Below are 21,164 nucleotides of genomic sequence, written 5' to 3' on the forward strand. Positions count from 1 at the left end.
GCCCCTCCTTTTCCCTCGGCGTCTTCTCTGGCGCAGACTCTAATCGCTTCTCTCCCAGATTATTTTAATCCGAGCCCCTCTGTCTCTAGTCAGAACCCTCTTCCCATCTGTTCTCATTCTGCTAATTTGAGCTTCCCTGAAAACACAAATCAGAGGTTACTCCTCCATTGAAAACACCCCCAGCGCAGGGTGCCTGGGTGGTTCAGTCAGTTTAAGCGTTCGACTTCAGCTCAGGTCCTGATCTCATGGTTCATGAGCTCCAGCCCCACTTCAGGCTGTGTGCTGACAGCTCAGAGCCTGGAGCCTGCTTCGGAGTCTGAGTCTCCCTCTCCCCTGCTCACACTCTCTCTTTCTGTCTCTCAAAAATGAATAAACATAAAAATTTTTAAAAATAAATAAATAAATAAACTTAAGAAAAAGCGGACCCACTAGTACTAAGAGTGACCAGGAAGGCCACTCGGGCTAAAACCATGGTCATTTTCCTGGGAGCTCTCTGGGGATATTTGCATTTTTGCTGGGTTAAGGCATGGCGTTGCTTGGGAGATCATTTGTTAACAGTGCCCTGTAGGAAGAGCTGACGACGGGAGGAATGGGACACCATCACACGAGTCTTGTTGGTTTTGGCCAAGGAAGGAAAAGATTATGAGATGCCACCTATTTTGTGGAAGGGTTTGAAAGGTTTGGGTACCTGGAGAATGATTTGGAGGATTCTGGTGAGAAGAAAGAAGGGTGCCCAAAGATGAACTACCTGGTCCACCACTTGTCTCCCATAATAAATCAGTGATGTTCAGTACTTTGCCCCTAGCACCTAGCTCAGAGCCTCACACCTCCTGGAGACAATAACTACTTGTTAAATGACTGAATAAACATAATATCCTACATCAGTGCCTCCATGAAAGCATATTGCTATTCTTCTAAATATTTCTATTAATTTTATTTAAAAGATCTAATTATTGGGGCGCCTGGGTGGCTCAGTCGGTAAAGCATCTGACTTCGGCTCAGGTCATGATATCACAGTTTGTGAGTTCGAGTCCTGCGTCGGGCTCTGTGCTGACAGCTCAAAGCCTGGAGCCTGCTTCGGATTTTGTGTCTCCCTCTCTCTCTGCCCCTCCCCCACTCACGCTCTGTCTCTGTCTCTCGAAAATAAATAAATGTTAAAAAAATTTTTTTAAAGATCTAATTATTAAATTAACTTTGACATCGTACAAAAGATGATGGTACTAAAAATTAATTCATAATCGTTACACGTTTTCCCTTCTTTGTATTCTCAGCCAATATCTATGTTCATCCATTAGTTTTAATTACCCGGTGGACACAGGCGCATGCTTGTAAAAGTTCAAAACTACACAAATATAGAGGATAAAAGTTGCGTAAATGGATAGATCATAGTTCGTTTTTATATAGCTGTAATTCTATATGTGGTTTTAGATTTCTATTTTTTCACTTACTTTGTAAATCCTTTTCCATGTCTGTAATAGTCATTAGTTTTAATGACCCGAAAGTTCTCCAGTTTATTTATTTGTAATCTCTACACCACTGTGGAGCTTGAACTCATGACTGTGAGATCAAGAGCTCTGCCAAGTAAGCCAGCCAGGCACCCCATAATGACAGCAAAAGTGCTAATAATTTTATGTCATACTTAATTTATTCCCCTATAATTACATGTTTTCCATTTTTAAGTACTGTGTAATGTTGCTATAAATAGAATATGTGTATATATATATATATATTTCTTCTTTTGTATTATTTTCTTGAAATATATTTAATTGTGATTTCTTGGCAGAAATAAACAGATATTATACATTTACTATTCTATGGAATTTTTGGTTTTGCAGAAACAGCCTGTGGCCTAAAATTTTTTGAGAATGGTTGATATCTATAATAAGTCAGCAAAAATTTTAATGTCTTTACAGTGATCAAAAGTTATATTAAATGCACTTTTGCCTTTCAGACTTTACAATTTGAGTGGGCAGGCTAACCAATTTGCCCTTGGAAAGGTAATGCATGTCAGCAAATGAATTCCAAATTAAAAAATGCAGTGAAGGGTGATATGTGAGCGTGTGATCTGTTAGGCAATGTGATAAATGCTTTATCTAGGTTTTATTTAATTACCAAAAGAGCCCTATGAGATAGCTCCATTTTGCAGACGAGGTTTAGGTTTTTCAGAGAGGTTCTGTAACTTGTCCAATGTTGCACAGCTAATAAAGTGTTGGAGATGAAGTGTAGACTCCAGAGCCCATGCTCCTACCCATTCCATAAGGGAAATTAGACCACTTGTGGGAAGGATGGATCTGAGAGGCTTCTCAATACCAACTATCTCTTAATTGGGGGTATTTGTTTTACAATCTGTATTTGAAAGGAGCTTAAGAAAATTATGAAGTAAATTGGATGCAACTTCATCAATACATGAGGGCTTTTTTTTTTTTTAAGTATAGTTGACATACAATGTTACATTAGTTTCAGGTGTACAATATAGTGATTCCACAACTCCAAATTATGCTGTGTTAAAGATGAGGATCCTAGGTGGAAAAATTTCCTTTCCACATGGCTAACTATCAAATGCCTTTTAATAAGTAGTTGTGTGGAGTGACAGACCTTCCAGCCAAATCAAGCAAGCAGAACCCGTGTCCTCTAGAGACCTGTCCATGTGACTATGCAGAGGACATGGATGTTTGAACAATGAACCAAGAGCAAATGCATTACAAGGCAAGATAAAATATTTACTCTGTATCAATCAGGCATTGGACTTTTCCACCAGAGCAGGCTTGAGAGGAAAAGGAAGAAGTCTTCCTGGAAGCAGTGGGAGACAAAAGTGAAGAATGGATGATGGATGCTACTTTGGGTTTAACTTTAGAGAGCAAAGATAGAAGGTCTGAGATAGAAGGATGGATGCTACTTTGGGTTTAACTTTAGAGACCAAAGATAGAAGGTCTGAGGAGTGGGGCCAATTCCAGTCCAAGTTTTACTGGCCTCTTGCCTGGGACTATGTCTAACTCACCAATCAGAGGCCAGCCTCTTATTTCACCCGATGTTGGTCATCTTCTGCCCACTGGCCCAGGGTGTCCCACTGTCCTGGGATGCAGAGACAGGCTGTGTGGCAAGTTCCTCCTTTGATGGGCATAAAATCCGGATCCTGTTATCTCCTGGCAAAGGTACTGTGTTCAGACCTCCCTATGTCCCCTGCACAGTTGAGGAGGCATCAGGTTTGTCTTGTGATGGTAGAACTCCTTCCTAGCAGCATTCTGGAGGAAAATTCCATCAATGCCTTCTAGATTTCAATGTGTCCTCTTGGCTTTATCCAATATACTTAATACATAGTAATCAGTCTGCAATATCCCAACAGTAAATTCCACTGCCAGTAACGCCATCCCCTGGCTTGTGTTTCGCTGCAGTGCGTCATCACGTGGCTCTTACTTAGGCTCAGACACGTGTGCACAAGTCTCTTTCTTCAAAATTCATTTTGTTTATTCAACACTTATAAATCACTGACCATGTACCATGCACTATTCTGTTTTTCTACTATAGTAACTCATTTAATCTTCACTACAATTCCATGAGGTGTTACTACTATTTAGCAGATGAGGCACAGAGAGGTTAAGCAATTTGTTTGATGATGCACAGCTAGGAACTGGCAAAACTGAGGTTCAAACCTAGGCAGGTGGACTCCAGGGTCCCTGATCTTAACCCCTGAACTATGCTGTCTCCAGGAGACCTTCAGAGTGATCCCTGATGGATGTCTGTTAATATCATGAGAAGGACATAAAGCTCAAGGGAGGGCAAGGGAGGCATAGCCTCAGAAGTATAGCTGATCAAGAGATGTAGAGGTGTTTTAAGAAGAAACTTACATTGCCCAGGAGGCCCAGACACCCTCTCCCCAATTTAATGAGTGTTGGTCTCCGTTTGTGCCAAACCATTAATTTTTGCCTGCTGACAGTGGTTGCGGATTGCCTTCTTTCTGCGGCCCTTAAGTCTGGATTTTTAAGTAGGCTTTATTTACAAAGGAGTTTGCAGTATTAACTGTGTGATGTTCTCCTGCCAAATAAACTCTTCTTAGTCCTCTGCCTTCCAGACATTTCAACTAATAGAAATGCCAAAGCCATTGCCCAGCACACATGTACAACACCATGAAGGCCTTGTCTCTCATGCTTCTGGAGAAGGTGCACAGAATTCACATTGTAATCAGCTGGCAATGCTGTTGCAGAGCTCCTGGGGTCAAGATTCTCCACAAAGGGTTGCTTGGAGCAGGCAGTGCCCTAAAGAATTTGCCCGCCTATAAAGGGCCTTTGTCCTTTGTCATCCGATATTTGTGTAATTTATTTTTTTAAGGAAACATTTTTTTCACATGTATTATTTTATGGGATCCTCCAAACAATCCCATAAGGTAGAAGTTTGGGAAGAGATTATAGTCTTCATTTGGGAGAGAGGAAACTAAGGCACAGACAGGTGACTTGCCCAGGGTCACTCACTAAGGATGGCAGAGCCAAGGTTTAGTCTCAGCTCGACTGCCTTTGGCAAGTCGCAGTATCTCTCTGGGTCTTGCTTTTCTTACCTATAGAGTAATGGTATTGGAATAGGGGCTCTGTAAGTGTCTTTTCAACTCAACCATTGTGTAATACTGAAATTCAGAAGAAATCCTTTTCCCTGAAAGATCTGGTTATCAAGACTCCTGAATTTCACATTTCCATCTGTCTTATTTGTGTCCATCCTGGGATAGGACTTCATTATCTCCCGGTGAGCAGGGAGTGTATCTCTCCTATCTCCCTTCTTATACTATAGAGCATTTTTTTGGAAGGGCTCTCTCTCCTATGCTCCGTAGGGACATCATTATATTAAGGAGGCAGAATACTGTTGTAAGTGTAACAATGTATATGCCTAAAACCTGTGGCTTGTAACTTTTCAGTGCCCTTGATGATGATAATGATAGCTGAAATCAATACAGCAGGTACCATGAGTCAGGAGCCGTACCAGATGGTTGACGTGTATTATCTTATTCTTCAAAACCACCCGAAGACATACGTATTGTTATCATTATTGCCACATTATGGAATGGACAGATTGGAGAAGTAGAAGAATTTACTCAGGATCACATACCTGATTAGGCAATGGACTCTGGATTCAATCCCATGCAATCTGTCAGCAGCGCTTAACTGCTACACCACACCCCATGGCTTCTCCTAGGAGAAAGGGGGATTGTACTTTGCACACATTTTATTTCCTTTAAAAACTTATTATGTAATATTTAAGATAGAAAAAAAGGCACATTATGCAGATAGTGTTTCCTCATTAATTATATATATATCTGTATCTATTTATCTCTTTCTTCTGCTGCATGCCAAACACTGTCCTAGCATTTGGGATGTAGCAACAAATTTCTCCAGACAGGGTCAGGAGGGAATTAAGGCAATATTAGAAAAGTCAGTAAGAGTTCATTATCCAGTGTCATCTATTATGTCCAGCATCCAGTGTCCAGCATTATGCTCAGCAAGCGTAACTAAAATATCAGAAGACCCTTCTCAGAGGAAACCACAGAAAGCGACTTAGTTTGGTTTAGAAACTAAGTTTGACTTAGAGCAGAAGGAAGTCATTAAGTTTGGTACAAAGAAATGAATCTGTTTACAAGGACAAGGTAAAAAAAAAAAAAAAGAATGCCATTATTTAGAACTGTATTTTGTAAGCATCACAGGCAAAAAGCAGCTAGGGTGGTGGTTTTGTGTAGTGGAAAAGGCTCTATCCCAGGAGTCAGTCACCCTTTAATCAATCAAGCACTTTCTGATAAGGTGTGGATGCTACTGAAAACCAGGTAGACAGGTCGCTGCCCTCCTGGAGATTATAGTCTGGTGAGAATAATCCCGTCTTGAGTCACTGCCAGGCTCTAATGTGACCTTGGACAAATAACTTCTCCTGCCCCAATTCTGCAAAATAAATGGGGTCAGACTAGCGGATCTACTCCTCAAATTCTGAGCCCCAGGCGTATCTGCTGTCGCGGCGCCCTGGGGAAGGTGGGCTAGGCTCCCTGGCCCTGCGCCGCGGCCTGCCGGACGCCGGGGGCGCCGCGCCGGCCCTGAGAGCGTTCGCGTTCCGAAAGCGCTTGTCCCTCGCGGCGCCCCGTCGGCCCCGCCGCCGCTGCCGCCGCCGCCCGCGGAGCCGGAGGAGGCGGAGCTGGCGCTGTCCTGGCTCCCGAGCAGGGAAGCAGCAGAGGAGGCGGCGCGGCGGGCCCCGGCCGAGGCTCGGGCGGGGCGGCGGGGGAGGCTGGCAGCGGCACCGGTAGCGCGGGGAGAGGGGCGCCGTGGGCTGAGCGCTCCCGGCGAGAGGAGTCCGCTCCATGCGTGCGGGCCGAGCCCGGCCCCTGCGAGCCGCCGACATGAAGAAAGACGTGCGGATCCTGCTGGTGGGAGAACGTGAGTCCGCGCACCGGGGCCGGCCGCGGCCACCGCAGCCCCTGCCGCCCCGGGCCTGCTCGCCCCTCTCCGCGCTCTCGGGCCTCCCAGCCCCTTAGCTCTTCCCTTTCGGCAGCCCGCTGGCGGCCCTCAAGCTCTCACCTCACCCTGGGCCCTCTTAACACATCCCGACCCTGACCCCCAGTCGTCCTCTCGAGCCTTGTCTCTGTGAGTCTCTGACCGCCAGCCTCATCTCTCCGAAGGTCCTCTCCTCCTTTTCCGCTTCGAATCCTTTCCTCCTGGGCCTCAACGCGTTTCCGAGGCCGCTTGCCTTTCAGACCCTTTTCTCTTCGTGGAGAGTCCCTTGTCACTGCCGGGCAGGTGCTGAAACAGGCCGACTGACCAATTGGGATGGTGTGAACTGGCTCCCGGGGAAGCTAGGGGGAGGGGGACGCAGGACTGTTCGACTTGCGGGCAAGGTCAGGTTTCTGCCTTTTTTTTTTTCTTTTTTTCTTTTTTCTTTTTTCTTTCTCTTTTTCTTTTTCTTTCTCTTTCTCTCTTTGTCTCTTTCTTTCCTTCTTTCCTTCACGTTCGCGGTCTTCCCACCCTCTGGCATTGACTTCAAGGTAGGGAACGTTTTTAGAGATACTTGCACTTTACATTGGAATAACTTCTGTTATGCTCGCTGTTTCCTCAAAAATTTACTCTCAAGTTCAAGTTATACAAGTTACACAAGTGCTTAATGAATGAATAATTATCTGGGGAGGGTTCTTTAGTTGAGAGAATTATTCTTACCCTAAAGCCTAATTTACTCCCCTCTTTTTAAGCATTATTTATTCCGTAGCTTGATAATTATTTTATAAATAACAGGCACACAGGAAAACAGACACATGCACATACACATAAGACCCCCTAGACATTCTTAGATTTCACCCTTTTAAGATACAATAAAGGAGAAATGCCTCTGTTTACTAACTTGGGGACAGTACAACAGGGACTTCTTGATATCACTTGGCTGGTTACATGACTCATTTGGTAGGACTAAAATAAGAAAGTGGGCTGGGAGAACTGAATTGTTTGTTTGTACATTAGTTAATGCTCTGCCATTGCTGTTTTGAAGCATTCTTTTCCAGACTCCATTTCAGCCTAGAGTAGCCCCTCCAGGTCACTGTGATGCACTCCCAAGGAAGAAAGCTAACACATTTTTACCCTTCTCTGTAGTGTTCTTTGATATTCATTGAAGTCTCTGTTCACCTGCTCTGTGGAGAAGTCTTTAGAATCAGAATTTGGAAGTAAGCTTGGCCTGACACTGTTGTCTTTTGGGTTTGCAGTTGTGAATTTTAGTCTTTATTTATTATTGTATCTTAATCTGTATTTTGCATCAGTTTCCTTGACAAAGTTCAGGAAGGTGTTACTTAACATGTGATTCATAGCTGATGCATTTGGAATATGGTAGGGAAAGTGAGTAGACGAGCCACTTAAAAAGCTGATCCTTAACTGTCATAAAATCGTTTTATAGTATGGTGATTGTAATACTAATGTTCTAAAAGCAGAAATCCTATGTTTTGGTTTTAGTTTTAGGAAGCATATAATTCATCTGTGAAACATCTAAATGGAAATGCTTTATATGTGTAAGATATATTGACAGCCTTAGTGCATTTAAGTTAAAACGTTAACAGTATTACTTATTTAGAAATACACAAAAGAACTAAAAATTTGTTGAGAAAATTAAAAGCCATGTTCTGCAGATATGAAAGCAAACAGGAGAGTTGAGAAAAGTGTGCATGCAAGAGTGTTTTGATTATAGGGAGTTACCTGACCTAAGAGAAAGTCTTAGTTTTTGAGGAAGACATTTTTCTTGAAAACGTTTGTACCAAAAGCTTTAGGCCAGCTACCATATATATGATTTTTTTCACATTTAAAAATATTAGGATTATATTTATGTGAAATATGTAATTTTAGTGAGTTATATTAAAGGTTGGTATTTTGGGAGGAAAAAGTTGGAAAGATTAGTTTTCTTTTTTTTTAATTCATTTTGAGAGGGAGAGAGTGCACACGTGTGTGTACTTGTGCAACTGTGTGCACATGATTGGGGAGGGGCAGAGAGAGAATCCCAAGCAGGCTCCAAGCTGAGCAGCACACAGAGCTCAAAACCATGAACTGTGAGATCATGACCTGAGTTGAGATCAAAAGTTGATGTTCAACCGACTGAGCTGCCCAGGTGCCCCAGAAGCATTACTTTTTGAGATTTAATGTAAATATTTGTTAGCTTTAGCCTAGCTGCCCCACTTTAAATGCTAGGTAAACATAACTGTGACGAAGGCTATTTTAATACTGGTCTAACACATGAATTTATCTGGAAAACCACTTTTTTAGGTAGAAGTGGTAGTAACTTAGTTGTCATTTTAAGATGGTTAATTAAGAGAAATGGGAAAAGCAAACAAACAAACAAAATCCCCACATCATTTCTGGTATTATTGTAGAGACTGTTCCTTTGCTTTCACTTCAGTACATCTTATTGCTGTTAGCATCTGTCCCAGAACCACACAGCAGCTGCTTCATTCACTGAAGCTCCCAAATAGTTGTGAATGGTTTCAACATTCTCTTGGCTAAACCTATAATGTCCTCCGAAGGTGAAACAGATCTTTTTTTGGCCCATCCAGAATCTGGATTCTGATCCATCCAGGCTTAAGTGCTAACTGATGCTTACTGTCTGTTTAGTGCTTAGATCAAAGAAGTTAGATTGTCTATGAATTTTAAGGTAATTATTTGCAGAGAAAGCCAAAGTGTTTTAAAGATCATTTGCACCTTATCTTAATTATCGAACACAGTGAATACCATTCAGGCCATGTTAAAAGTCAGTTGCCATTCTTGAAACAAAACAAAATTTTTAAAATCATTAAAAATGCAAGCATGCAAAAACAGTTCTCAGGTTATGATTTTTCATGGTCAGATTCTTTGGCCAGAATTTGTGTTTAACGATGTTTGCGTTTAGTATGCTTAACAAATGTCCTTGTTGCGATAAAATTAGCATGAGCCTTAATACCATTTTATCTAAATCATGTAGGTACATTAAAATTACACAAGATTTAGTTTTAGCGAAGTCTTGTTTTTAAGTTGAGATATGTTTGTCTTCTGATCAAACTCATTAAGAAAGTGGAACTGTTATCCTCTTTTTGAATGAATCTGGTCAGAAGCACCTGGGTGACTCGGTTGGGCATGCGACTTCAGCTCAGGTCATGATCTCACAGCTCGTGGGTTTTTTTGTTTTCTTTTAATTTTATTTTTTATTTTTTAAGATTTACATCCAAATTAGCATATAGTGCAACAATGATTTCAGGAGTAGATTCCTTAGTGCCCCTGACCCATTTAGCCCATCCCCCCTCCCACAACCCCTCCCGTAACCCTCAGTTTGTTCTCCATGTTTATAAGTCTCTTCTGTTTTGTCCCCCTCCCTGTTTTTATATTATTTTTGTGTTCCTTCCCTTATGTTCATCTGTTTTGTCTCTTAAAGTCCTCATATGAGTGAAGCGATAGGATTTTTGTCTTTCTCGAATTTCACTTAGCATAATACCTTCCAGTTCCATCCATGTAGTTGCAAATGGCAAGATTTCATTCTTTTTGATTGTCAAGTAATAACTCCATTGTATATATATACCACTTTTTCTTCATCCATCCATCGATGGACATTTGGGCTCTTTCCATACTTTGGCTATTGTTGATAGTGCTGCTATAAACATGGGGGTGCATGTGTCCCTTTGAAACAGCACACCTGTATCCGTTGGATAAATGCCTAGTAGTGCAATTGCTGGGTGGTAGGGTAGTTCTATTTTTAGTTTTTTGAGGAACCTCCATGCTGTTTTCCAGAGTGGCTGCGCCAGCTTGCATTCCCAACAGCTCATGGTTTTGAGCCCCGCCATCAGGCTCTGTGCTGACAGCTCCGAGCCTGGAGCCTGCTTCGGATTCTGTGTCTCCCTCTCCCTCTGCCCCTCCCCTGCTCGCTTGCTGTTTCTCTCTCTCTCTCTCTCTCTCTCTCTCTCTCTTTCAAAAATAAACAAACACTAAAAAAAAAAGTTTAAATGAATCTGTCACTCTTACCCAATGTCTAACTGATTAGCTTATCATCGAAACTAGTTGAAGCCACTACAAGCTTCGATTGGCTCTGGCCTAGGCTTTTGTAATATCTCCTTAACCAGTCTCCCTCCTTCTAATTTTGTCCATTCTCTATGTAGCAGGTAATCATCTTTAAAAAAGTATCTCAGATCCTGTTACCCGTTTTTAAAATTCTTTGATGATTTCTCCTTTCACTTAGAAGAAAGTCCAGACTTCTTTATGCAGGCCTGCAGACGCCATCACAGTCTGGCCCTTGCTTCACTCTTGTAGTGCTGTCTACTGCTTTCTCTACAAGAAGGCCCTGACTCAGGCAGTTCTTGTGTGCATATTTGTTCACTTGTCTTTTGGGCTGGAAAGTAAGCTTCATGAGGGTGGTGGATTTGCCTCGTTTTATTGCTGTATACCCCGTGCCTGGAATAGGCCTGTCACAAAGTGAGCACTCAAATACAGTTGACCTTAGGTGGCTTAGTTGATAAGCGTCTGACTCTTGATTTTTGACTCAGGTCGTGATCTCATAGTTGTGAGGTTGAGCCCTGCATCGGGCTCATGTTGGGCGTGGAACCTGCTTAAGATTCTGTCTCCCTCTTCCTCTACTCCCCTACCGCATGAGTGCTCTCACTCTCAAAAAAAAAAAAAAAAAGTCAAATACAGTTGACCCTTGAACAACATGCAGTTCAAACTGTGTGGGTCCCTTTATACAGGGATTTTTTTTTTACACTATTGTAAATGTTTTTCCTTATGATTTTCTTTTTTTTTTTTTAACGTTTGTTTATTTTTGAGAGAGAGAGAGCACGCCTGCGCACGAACAGGGGAGGGGCAGAGGATCTGAAGCTGGTGCTGATGGCAGAAAGCCTGTTGCAGTTTTCAGACTCTCGAACCGTGAGCTCATGACCTGAGCCAAAGTCGGACGCTTAACCACCCAGGCACCCCCCCCCTTATGATTTTCTTAATAACATTGTCTTCTCCAGCTTACTTTATTGTAAGAATACAGTATATAATACATAAAATATGCAAAATATATGTTAATAGACTGCTTATGTCATTTGTAAGGCTTCCAGTCAACAGTAGTTATCAGTAGTTGAGTTTTGGGGGAGTCAAAAGCTATCTGAGGATTTTGAACCGCCAGGGGGGTGGAGAGTTGGTTGGCGCCCCTAACCCCACATTGTTCAGAGGTCTTCTATAGCTTTTGGAAGAATGAAGGAGTTTAGGTTAGTTCCATTTATTTAGACTTTGCTTGTTTTCCAAATCACTCTTAGTCATAAAAATTTGATTCTTGTTCGTTCGCTCTTTCTTTCATTCTTTTAATTTTAAAAAGAGACAGCACAAGCTGGGGAGAGGGGCAGAGAGAAAGGGAGAGGGAATCCCAAGCTGGCTCCATGCTTAGCATGGAGTCCAATGTGGGGCTTGATCCCACGACCCTGGGATCGTGACCTGAGCCAAAATCAAGAGTTGGACGTTTAACTGAGCGAGCCACCAAAGTGCCCCTGCTCATTCTCCTTTCTCAAATCCGGTCTGATATGTGGTTGCTGTTAGCATTTGAAGGGGCAGTGTTCATCCAGTCTCTTGTTCCAGGTTCTTAGCTTTGTTTGACCTGGGAGATTCCTGTGTTCTGGCCATAAAGTATACCAGTGACTTCTAATGATGGGGTCACGTCTATTCCATGTCTTGGCTGCCCCAGTTCTATTCCTTGCCAAAAGAAATAGAAACACCAGAGGTTGGGGCACCTGGGTGGCTCAGTTGGTAGAGTGTCCGAGTTGGCTCAGGTCATGATCTCACAGTTCATGAGTTCTAACTCCTGCATTGGGCTCTGTGCTGACAGCTCGGAGCCTAGAGCCTGCTTTGCATTCTGTGTGTGTGTCTCTCTCTCTGTTCCTCCCCTGCTCACACATTGTCTCTCTCTCAAAAATAAAGATTAAAAAAAAAAAAAAGAAAGAAAGAAAGAAAGAAACACCAGAGGTCATCTTAGTGGGACTGGGAAACAATTCTTCAGGCATAAGATAAGAGTGAAAGAAACTTCAGTAATAAGCTAGCATTTATGGTAGAAAAAACTTTCTACAATCCTTTTAAAGCCGTATTGCTTTCCATTCTGGTCTTTGTTAAATGATATTTGAAGATTAAACTCCATTTTCAGTTATACTGTGTTTAGTACCTGGATGATAGTCTGTGACCGAGCATGTTCAAGCATAGTCTACATAGTCTTTTCTGTTCAGATAGAGTCTGTTCTGTATCATTCTCACATCTGTATTAAAACTCATCTTTTTGTTCCTCTGGCACCATTTGGGCCCTAGTGTTGATATAGTTCAAAGGAGAGGGATAGACCGTAACATTGTTCTTCTGCAGCCCAGATAGTCTGATTTGATCAATGAAATTTTCCTTTGGAACAATACTCAGCTATTGCTACAAATGCCAAAGTTTCCCAGTTAAAATTCTAACTCCATAGTCACCCTCCTGCTCCCTGTATATTCTAATTTCCTAATTTAGGAAGAGTCAACAAGGCTTCTTAAGAAGCCAATAAAAATGAGGAGTAGGGCCCTTTGCCTCTTAAAGCACGGGGTGTTTGTTATCAAGAAAAATAGCCAATATGGCTCGTAGGTTGGTATTTGGAACTAGAAAGTGTTATTTCTGCTTCATGAATATTAGGAATTTGCTGTCATTTAGCAGTAGATGTTCAAAAGATGTGATGAAAAGACAAAGAAATTTTTAGCCTGGATAAATCTAGATAATTTGTTCTATAGTGATGAATTATGTTTCCCATGGATGACCTACTTAGAAGCGTGGAGTGTCAGACAGAACTGTAGCATGTTGTGTTGAACTGAATCAGAAGGCCTTCTCTCTTTGGGGATAATTGTGACCATGCCTTTTGTTCTTACAGATCACTTCAGTGTTTCTCAGGCAAAACAGGAAATAGAGACCATTAAATGGCTAGTTAACAAAGAATAATTTTTTGTCCTCCATATAATATACTTATATCAAATACATATATTATATTTTTACATGTATTTATTTATACTTAGGTATTATAAATTATGTAACAATATCATAGATTATATTTATCTTGCATATAAAATTTAATTGGTAGAGTAATTAGAGAGGTTTCTTCCTTTATGGAAATTATTTTTTGGAGCAGTTAAAAATATCTAGTGTTTATACTCCTGCCATTGTCAAAGAGCCTTTTTGATTGTAGGCTTATTTAAATAATTTTTAAGGGGCGCCTGGGTGGCTCAGTCGGTTAAGCGGCCGACTTCGGCTCAGGTCATGATCTCGCAGTCAGTGAGTTCAAGCTCCGCGTCGGGCTCTGTGCTGACAGCTCAGAGCCTGGAGCCTGTTTCAGATTCTGTGTCTCCCTCTCTCTGACCCTCCCCTGTTCATGCTCTGTCTCTCTCTGTCTCAAAAATAAATAAACGTTAAAAAAAATTTTTTTTAATAATTTTTAAAATTTAGTATTCTAAAATGTCTTCCTTGTTTTTAAGGTCCTCATTTATTTTTGCAGTTAAGATTAGCCTAAAGTTAGCGGCCTGTTGTAATTTTAAACCTGCCGATTCCCTATTTCTTTGATAGTCTTACTCAGGGTTTGGTTGTTAAGCCTTAAGGGAAGCAAAAAGCTCTAGTTTAGATTCACTGAAGCATTTCTTAACTTAATCACATCTGATCTTTTATTAAAGTAGCTATCATCTTACTGCTCTTCCAAAAGGAAACCCAAAATGATACTAATGAAAATGTGCTCATTTTCTCCTAAATTACTATAATGTGTCTCGCTCTAATTTTAAACTTTTTTTTTTTTAAAGAGGAAATCACTCTTGGATTTTTATATGAAGGAAATTCGTGTTTGATTTTTAAAAGGCCTATTATGCAATTACTTCAGAAACTAGATTCAGTTGTTGTATTGTAGTGAGTACTAAACTGCATCAGATTCTTTAATGGGTGAGGCACAATACGAATGAATAAATAAATGAAAATGCCATACTCTAAATGATAGTACCCATATAAATAACTTAAATGGAATGCTTCTTACTTTTTGGTACCACTGTCTGTATCATCAAGCATCATAAAGCTCTTTAATTGTTGCAGTGTTTACAGTGCCCTTCTCCTGCTGGGGGTGGGGGTTCCTTTTCTGTCTCTGAGGCCTGCCATGTCGGAGTAGACCTGGTGGCAGGTTTGTGTTTTGGCAGGAGCCTGCTGCTGCACGGGCAGCTGGAACTGCCTTGTTGAGCTGAGCTGTGAAGAAATCTGAATTGCCTCAGAATGTTGGGCTTTCTTTTCTGGAAATACTGCTGGGAAAAGAAGAAAGGGACGATGGCTCGGAAAAGGGGTGTTCTCCTGAGTTTTAAGCAGAAAGATGAGGAAGAATGGATGACACGTAAGGGTCATGGTGAGGGAGGGGACTTCAAAAGTAACACGGAACACCTGTTGAAGGCCTGAACTTTGCTAAGAGAGCCTAAGTGGTTGTGATTAAGGAGCAATAGTCTTTAGCTTTCTTGGAAACTAATAAGCCACTTAATGTGGGTGTTTGACTTAATTTTGATCGTTTTTGTTTAACATTTTGATCTATGGATTAAAAGTTAAGTAGATTTCTTCTGAGACTTGTCAGGGCTTTGGAGTGGGGGGATACAAGCAGATTTTTTTTTTTAATGTTTTTATTTATTTTTGAGACAGAGAGAGACAGAGCACGAGTGGGGGAGGGGCAGAGAGAGGGGGAGACACAGAATCTGAAACAGGCTCCAGGCTCCGAGCTATCAGCACAGAGCCCGACTCGGGGCTCGAACTCACAGACCGTGAGATCATGACCTGAGCTGAAGTCGGACGCTCAGCCGACTGAACCACTCAGGCGCCCCAGATACAAGCAGATTTTTAAGAAGGTAATTCTGAAAAGGGAATCTGAGGGGAATCATGGTCTTAAGGGTATTAAGGCAGGCAAATTTCTCAAGGACCAAGCAGGAGGGAGACTTGTTTTTCTCTTGGGTAACAATGAGCATCTGAGTTATTGAACATCTGATTCATTTTTCCCATTCCTTTTTTTTTTTTTAGGTTTATTTCTTTTGGGGGGTGGGGTGGGGAGAGAATTCCAAGCAGGCCCGCCGATGTGGGGCTTGATCTCTTGAATTGTGAGATCATGACCTGAGCCGAGATGAAGAGTTGGACGCTTAACCAGCTGAGCCACCCAGGTGCCCCTCATTTTTCCCATTCTTAATAAATAGTTGATCATGGATAAGAATGTAGAGATACGTAAGATGTCCCGGAGAGCCCTGCGAAAATGGAACAGTTTCTGGGAACATCTGTGCTGGCAGTAGTTGTGGGATTTTGGAGACACTAGGGAAAAAGACCCAGAAGTTCAAAGGTCACAGGAATTGTACAAGCATTGGATCTTCTAAAAGGTCTGTTGTTTTAAGTACCTGGGAGTTTTACCACTTACTAAAATAAATAACATACAGGGCCTGGTGGATGCAATTGGACTTCACAGCAGAGGCATTCTGCTATCAGGTGACAGAACTCTGCTGTATGTTGTCTTAGCTCAGACATCACCGCCCTTTGCAAGGAACTTGATTAGGGCTCTTTCCCAAATGCACTCTTGCTCTGCAGCCTCAGTTGCCAAGAGTAAAAAATAGGCAGGAGGGCCAAGTTCTAGGTTTTCTGATGCTGGAATAAAGGGCATTGGCGTGGTTCACGTTAAGCTATTTTGCCTCCATTGTGCATCATCATGTGGAGTTAGAATGGACCACTGTGGATGTTGAGATGAATACTACCCTGAGCTAGCAAACGGTTTGGCGTTTCTGGGACCCTAAACAAGGCCATAACGGAAGCAGTTATTTAAGGAGAAAAGTTACAAAATGCTCATTATAAGTCAGCAAGTTCTACAGATTTCTGGACCCCATATTGGCTTGGTCCCACTTGAGTCCCACTTTGTTCTTACAGATAGATGAATGTTCCTCACCGATCACTTACCCATACACAACTAAAATAGATAACAGATACAACTTGGGGATCTGTCTGCCATTGCTAGGGTACTGTAAGGTACATGTCATATGCACTTTTTCATCTGTTGCAGGCCAGTCTTCCAGGTGTGCTACATGATAGTTTAGATTACTCACAGAGTGTACACATTGATAGCATCTGGTCCTTTTTTCTTTCTGTTTTCTTTCTTTCTTTCGTTCTTTCTAACTGTTGAGAAAATTGAGGCCCAGAGAGAGTCAGTGACAACACAAGGTTATACTGCTAATTAGCTGATTCCCAAATCCGAAATTTCTGGCCCATTCTCATACTCCCTTAACTCCTTTAATTTAAACTGTGCTCATCATCATCGCAACAACTATCATTTGTGTATTTTATGTTTGTCAGGTATTGTCCTAAGCGTTATATATCTGTCGTCTTAATTCTCTTACCAATTCTGCTGAAGCTGTTCAGCACTATATAGAGGGACAAACTGAGGCTTGATTACTTGCCTGAGAAAACACAGCTAGTCAGTACTGGAACTAAGGTTTCAGTCCAGTCTTGTCTGATTCTGAAGCCTGTATTGTTTTCCTTTTGTTTTGGTGAAAAATTTATATCAAAGGTATAAAGAATAATATAACAAATACCCATCACTTAGCTTAATAAATAAAACATTACCAATTAGTTGAAGCCCCTTGCATTTCCTTCTCTTTCTCTCAGAAGTAACCAGCCACTCTTCCTAAATTGTAAATCTGTGCTCTTAACCGCTAAGCCATAAGCTCCATTTACTAAGAGCATTTGCTAGGAGCTAAGATTCAACAGTGAACAAGAAAGACACATTCTCTGCCCTTGTGGAATTTCCTGTGGGTGATAATGAAATATTTGTTCCTTAGTCTTTCTAGAGATACTCAGTAGCTGGTAGGAAAAGTAATGTTTTCCCCAAGGTCTAGGAAGTCCTTCAGGAGACCACTAGTGATGTGCTAGAAGGTTGCCTGTTACACAGGCACAACACTGTCTTAAGAAACATACATGTCTTAACTGATTATTCAATTTTTCCTCCTTGTGACCAAACTATAAGCTTCTTTTATGAGATTTTCAATTTTTCTGCTATATTTAGAGACTTCTGAGAAAAGTATTCTCTTCCCATCCTTCCCTGCCCACCTTCCCGTTTTTCAAGAGTGATTGAACATAGTACTTGATCCATACTTCTTTCATAGCAATTTTATCTTGTTTAATACATTTTCCATATTATCCCCATAGAGTATCTAAAATTAAGTTTTGTGCTTGGAAGGCAATCAGGTGAATACTTCTCAAATGAATTAATAGAAGGAGTCTGCACAAGTAAGATGGGTCATGTAGAAGCATAAGTTAATACTCTCTACATGATCTTTTAGGTTTTTGTTTTGTTTTGTTTTTTTGTTTGTTTATTTTCTAGTTTGGTCCAGGCCCGGGAAAATATGCCAGAGTGGAACTTGTACTCTTGGATAGTTCTGTTACAGTGTTTCTCAGTTTTTTGAGCCATCCCTACTTTTTATAAATACAAAACTGTCGTGCCCTCTTCTTTCTGACGATTGTCTGACACTGGGCGTTCTACAATTCATTTCAGTTTTGACATTAACCACCTGGGTTAGCATCAGATCCTACAAGTTAAAGGGCAAGGTCCCCAACAAGATTACCCTTACTTTAGACACCAGCTACAAGTGGGGTCCCCAGACTATCCACTCTTCTTCCTGGCTGACTACAAATTTGGGGCTTTCTACAATGCCCTTAGACTTGATAATTCACTAGAACAACTCGCAGAACTTGGGAAAGTGCTATACTCAGGGTTACACAAATGAACAGCCAGATTAAGAGGTACATAGGGCAAGGTGTTGAAGGATCCTGAGCCAAGACCATTTGTCCCTGTGGAGTCAGAGTGCACCACCTTCCTGGTTCATCAATCTGTTCACCAACTAGGAAGCTCCCCTGAGCTTTGATGTCCAGGGTTTTTATATGGGGCTTCATTATGTAGGCACAATTGATTATATCATTGACTGTGTGATTGAACTCCATCTGTGGGCTCCCTCTACCCACCGCCCCCCCACCACGCTGATAGGTTTTGGGGTGGAGCTGGAAGTTCCAACCTGCTAATCACATGGGTAGTTTTTCTGGCAACCAATCCCCATCCTCCTATCTAGGGCCTATCTAGGCCCTCCCTTCTCCCTAATGAGTCACCTCATTAGGATAACTCAAGTATGGTTGAAAGAGACTATAACAAAACACACTCCTATCACATGGGAACTTCCAAGGCGTTTTGAAGCTTTCTGCCAGGAACTGTGTGGGGATGAAGACCAGATGGATTCTTTGTTATATCATACCCTCCTTTGATATTATTTGAAATTTCAACATTAATTATTTTCTATTAAAGACAAATCGAAAAAAGTAATTTTAGAAATTTTTTTCCCCCTAGCGTTCACAGCTTTGCAGTTGTTGTTGAGCTTTGAATGGGATAGATGCTCCACGAGGTGGAACTTAATTTCCTAAATGGCAGTGCTGAAGCAGTAGCAATGCTGTTGTGCTTGGGCGAGGTGAAAGCAAGTCAAATGAAGTCAGTCTGGTCGATGTGCTAGAAGTCTTTCTCCCATTCATATAAAATTAGAAAATTCAGTTCATTATCCAAGGGTTTTCAAATATTAGATTATTGTGTTAATGTAGACACATACATGTGAAGTATGCACCTTCCATTCATAACTGTTTGATGTAGGTTAGGTGGCACGGAAGTAGTTCAGAGGGGGAAAGGGAGGTCTACAGTAGTCCTGGGATGTCTTTAAGGATGAGGCAGAATTTGAGCTGTCCTCCAGAGTTGGTTAACATTTGGAAAAGTCGAGGGGAGAGAGGGACTGATGTTTTAGATGAAGAAAACCTTGTGAGGAGGCAAGATTCATCATAGCTTGTTTGTGCTTGCACAGAGCAGAATGGCCTTATGTGAGCAAATTGTGTGTGTGGGAATAGTGAGCAATGAGGTTGGGTCGATGAAGTGAGGTTAAATTATGAATTGCATGATTTTCAAAGGCCAGCAGAAGAGTTTCGCCTCGATGTGGTAGGTAATTGAGAGTCAAGGCTTTTGATGAGCTGAGAAAATGAAAAGATGGAGTGGTATTTGTATTGTTGATAGATTTTAGTAAGAGGAGAGATTGGAGGAGGCGGGGAGAAAGTTGGGAATAGAGAGATGTTTCAGTAAGAGTCCCATAATTAGGGAAAAGTGGGAACAGAGAGGAAGGAGTGAATATTTAAAATTTCCAAGGAGGGGCGCTTGGATGGCTCAGTTGGTTAAGCTTCCAACTTCGGCTCAGGTCATGATCTCGCGGTTTGTGGGTTTGAGCCCCATGTGGGGCTCTGTGCTGACAGCTCAGAGCCTGGAGCCTGCTTTCGATTCTGTGTCTCGCTCTCTCTGCCCCTCCTCCGCTTGTACTCTGTCTCTCTCACTCTCTCAAAAATTGAATAAACATCAACAAATTTTTTGATAAAAAAATTTTCGAAGGAAGTTTTGACAGAGTTTAAGTGTTCAGTATAGAGGAAGGGTGAATCAAGGATGGCTAGTTTTTAAATTTTTGCTTTTTATCCTGATGTGAAAATCTCTTATTGGTGAAAATCTCTTAAATCTGTTGAAATATAATCTCCGTGAGGGGGTGCCTGCGTGGCTAAGTCGGTGGAGTGTCAAACTGTTAATTTCGGCTCAGGTCATGATCCCCGGGTTGTGGGATTGAGCCCTGTGTCGGGCTCTGTGCTGAGCATGGAGCCTGCTTAAGATAGATTAATTAATTAATTCATTCATTCATTCATTCTGTCTCTCTCTCTCTCTCTCTCTCTCTTCCTCTGCCCCTCTCCTTCTGCCCCTCTTCCCCGCTTGTGTTCTTTCTCTAAAAATAATAATAAATAATAAAAATTTAAAAATATATATAAAAAATAGGGATACCTAGTGCTATGATCAGTGGTATCCCTGGCACCCTGGAATAGTGCCTGGTATATGGAAGTGCTCAAGAAATATTTGTTGAAGGGATGAAAGAATGCATTTTACATGTCAGTAGGTAAATTTCAATGGCCATCTATAAATTTAGAACATGCCAATTTTTACTGCTAAAAATTATGACTGTAAAATAGTACTTGTTAACATTTTCTAGTAGCAAAAATTGTATATTTTTGTTGTAGAAAATTGGGAAAATATGTGAAAGCACAAAACACAAAAAAAGTTACATTTACTTCAAAGATAACTGCTGTTGGTGTATATATCCTTTCTGGGTTTTTTTGTTTGTTTGTTTTTGTTTTTTTTGGTGTGAGTACATATTCATTTATAAAGTGGATCATATAGTAATGCTGATTTATACCTGCATAAATGCCCTTTTTGAAAGTAAAATGGAACAATTTGAGCCTCCAGATAATGACAGTAGTGGATTATAACACGTGGAATAATGTAGGAGTCCACAAGACCGTGCTGTTACAAATCAGAAGGGAGTGTTTCCTTAAAGTAGAATGCAAAGTAATGTAGAAGGATTGGTAGAAATAGAAATAACACCATCTAGCAACCCCTGTAGCAACACAAGACAAGAATCATGAATGGCTGCTAAAACTAGGAGGCAAAAGTTTGATGAGAAACAGAATATTTTCGTGGTCTCAACGTATCTTTTCACGGGTTACTTTTTAATTACAAAGAGAAAAATAATAACCTGGCAGACACCACCTCCTCCAAGGGACGATAGTTAACATCACCAG

At 41.3% G+C, this 21,164-nt stretch overlaps 1 protein-coding gene across 6 annotated transcripts in view; it reads left to right on the forward strand.

The window, feature by feature from the left end:
* Positions 1–6,263: 6,263 nt before the first annotated feature.
* The window catches only part of RHOT1 (ras homolog family member T1), a 63,123-nt gene continuing 48,222 nt past the window's right edge, over positions 6,264–21,164 (forward strand). For 5 of the 6 annotated variants that reach the window (XM_047080780.1, XM_047080783.1, XM_047080781.1 and 2 more), the window contains exon 1: positions 6,264–6,398. In XM_047080780.1, the coding sequence (XP_046936736.1) occupies positions 6,323–6,398 (76 nt within the window). In that variant the 5' untranslated portion in view covers positions 6,264–6,322. Of the gene's footprint in view, positions 6,399–6,461; positions 6,606–21,164 lie in introns of those variants that run through there. The other variant, XM_047080782.1, reaches the window with a different exon arrangement.

The sequence above is a fragment of the Lynx rufus genome, unplaced genomic scaffold (assembly GCF_022079265.1).
Source record: "Lynx rufus isolate CCGP_SWC_20201006 ecotype Redwood Valley unplaced genomic scaffold, mLynRuf1.p SCAF_18, whole genome shotgun sequence".
Classification (NCBI taxonomy): Eukaryota; Metazoa; Chordata; class Mammalia; order Carnivora; family Felidae; genus Lynx; species Lynx rufus.